At 58.7% G+C, this 2,261-nt stretch overlaps 1 protein-coding gene across 1 annotated transcript in view; it reads right to left on the reverse strand.

The window, feature by feature from the left end:
- Positions 1–2,261, reverse strand: part of LOC104271624 (transducin-like enhancer protein 2) — a gene marked incomplete at its 3' end in the record, with an annotated part of 14,232 nt that overhangs the window by 10,911 nt on the left and 1,060 nt on the right. The window contains 1 exon segment of the mRNA XM_009866346.1: positions 1,488–1,532. Within this exon segment, the coding sequence (XP_009864648.1) occupies positions 1,488–1,532 (45 nt within the window).

Here is a 2,261-nt window from a genome sequence, read left to right on the forward strand (position 1 = left end):
CGGGAGAGCAAGGGAGATGCAAAATTCACACCAAGGAATTCAGCCCTCTGCATCGCGCCAGCAAAGCCTTGCAAGGCTTTCACAGTGGTACCTGCTCTGCCCTCCCCACCCCAACCGGAGTCGGGGTCCCTGCTGCTACCCCCAGGAAGCTCTAGGGCAGCCCGCCGCTGCTCCTCCCAGAGGGAAGCAGAGGCACAGAGACCCCCGTTCCTGTCCCCTGCCCAGCAAACAGCAACAAGGAAATGCAGAGGACCTGCTGCATCCTCTCCTGCAGTTATAGACAGACCCACAGACTGACCACGTCCCCACCGGGTAAATGGCATTTCCCAAGGGACAGGGCTGTGGCTTCCAGCCCAGCCTCTCCACAAAAGACCTCACATCTCTGTGGGAAAACCTGATCCCCCCCACCCGCTGCAAATCCAGCCTGGCACTGGGGGAAGGTTCGGCTGCTCCAAAGTGTTTTCTCATCTCAGGTTTCTGACAATCCCTGACAGCACAGCAGAGAGGTCAAACCACGCACAAAGCGGCAAAGAACAAAGGGAACATTTATCTGCTGTGCTCAAAGGCTGCCGAGCCTGGAGCACACCCACCAGCACCCTGCTCGCCTGCAGGTCCCGGCTGCTATGTCAGCCACCCCTCGATGCCCGTCCGGAACCCCGGGAGCCAGAGACACCTCTGAGTCCAGACCTCCCCTGCCCACACAGAACAAGGAGCAGGACCTGGGAGGGCCAGGGCTCTCTCTCCTCAAGCACTTGGCCATCACCTCTGTCACCTTGCAGGCAGAGTCCCTGGCACTGTGTGGCTCAGGCCAGCCCCTTGTCCCAGCTCAGAGCACGTGGGGATGGCAGGAATGTGCTCACAAGCTCTACAGACTCTCGCTGCTAACAAAAGGAGCAAACTCGGAGGGGCTGAGCCAGCTGGAGGAATATGGCAGTTGACTTGCCACTTTGTCAGGCATTGGTCCAAGCTAATTTCCCTGGCAGAGAGCCCGTGATGACTAGATTGATAAATCTGAAGAGGGAAAGCAAATTAACGCTGGAACAAAACGGCAACCAAGGAAGGGTGAAAACACTCCTTTGGCTTCAGGAAACGAAAAGGGGATTAAAAAAAAAAAAAAAGAGACAAAAAAAAAAGACAGACAATCCATTTCCCTCTGGGCTCCAGCTCCTGCTGTTTGCTCCACGCTCCCTCCTGCCTCTGGAGCCCCAGGGCGCTGCTGCAGGGAGGTACATGCACAGGGCAGGCTCCAAGAGGTGGCTCTGGGACAGCAGGGAGGAGGTCCTGTCCCAAGGCACCGACCAGAACTTGGTACTGCACGTCCTGACAACTACTGAGCTGTCTTGCAGGCTAATCCCGCATGCAGAGCCATGCTACACCTCCCGTGCCATTACAGCTACACAGGGATGAGAGATATCATTTTCTAAGTCTCCATCCTTGGCCTCTTCCTCACCATCCCCTGCTGCTGGCCCGGACCCCACCTCACTTACCTGCTTGTGCATTTCAATGTTCAGCCCGTAGGACATCTCGTAGTACTGAGAGCAAAATCACAACACAACCTGGTTAGGAGCTGCCCCAGCCAGGGGCTCGGCATTCTGTGGGTTCCCCTATCCAGGGGCTCGCCAGCAAGCCTGCCCCTGCTGTCCCCGCTGCTGTCGAGGGTCCCTGCTCCTCCCCAACAAACAGCTCTCCAGCACACCGTGGGCCAAGGCTCGGGCCAGGAGGCGGATGAGGCGGGGAGCCGTCGCAGTGTAGGCTGCTTAACACCTGCGATGATGACGCTGCCGTTTCTGCATTAGTGTAAGGCAGCGTAAGGCAGCCCCATTGCCCCCCCCACCCGCTCCTGCCCCTTCCCACTCCTAATCCTGCTCCTCCCCAACAAACAGCTCTCCAGCACACCGTGGGCCAAGGCTCGGGCCAGGAGGCGGATGAGGCGGGGAGCCGTCGCAGTGTAGGCTGCTTAACACCTGCGATGATGACGCTGCCGTTTCTGCATTAGTGTAAGGCAGCGTAAGGCAGCCCCATTGCCCCCCCCACCCGCTCCTGCCCCTTCCCACTCCTAATCCAGACCCCACTCTCTGACGCCGCTGCCCATCGAGTCACACGGATGCCCGTGTCTGCACAAAAGCAAAGACAACATCGAGTTATACCCGTCACCAGTCCCTAGTGGCTCTGGCAGTGGTGACAGCAGCAGATCCCATCCCCCTGTCCCTGAGGTCGGGGAGAAGGGGAGGCCAGCGGACCTGCCTTCCTCCACCAAAGCC

The sequence above is a fragment of the Apaloderma vittatum genome, unplaced genomic scaffold (genome assembly GCF_000703405.1).
Source record: "Apaloderma vittatum isolate BGI_N311 unplaced genomic scaffold, ASM70340v1 scaffold24463, whole genome shotgun sequence".
NCBI classification, from domain to species: Eukaryota; Metazoa; Chordata; class Aves; order Trogoniformes; family Trogonidae; genus Apaloderma; species Apaloderma vittatum.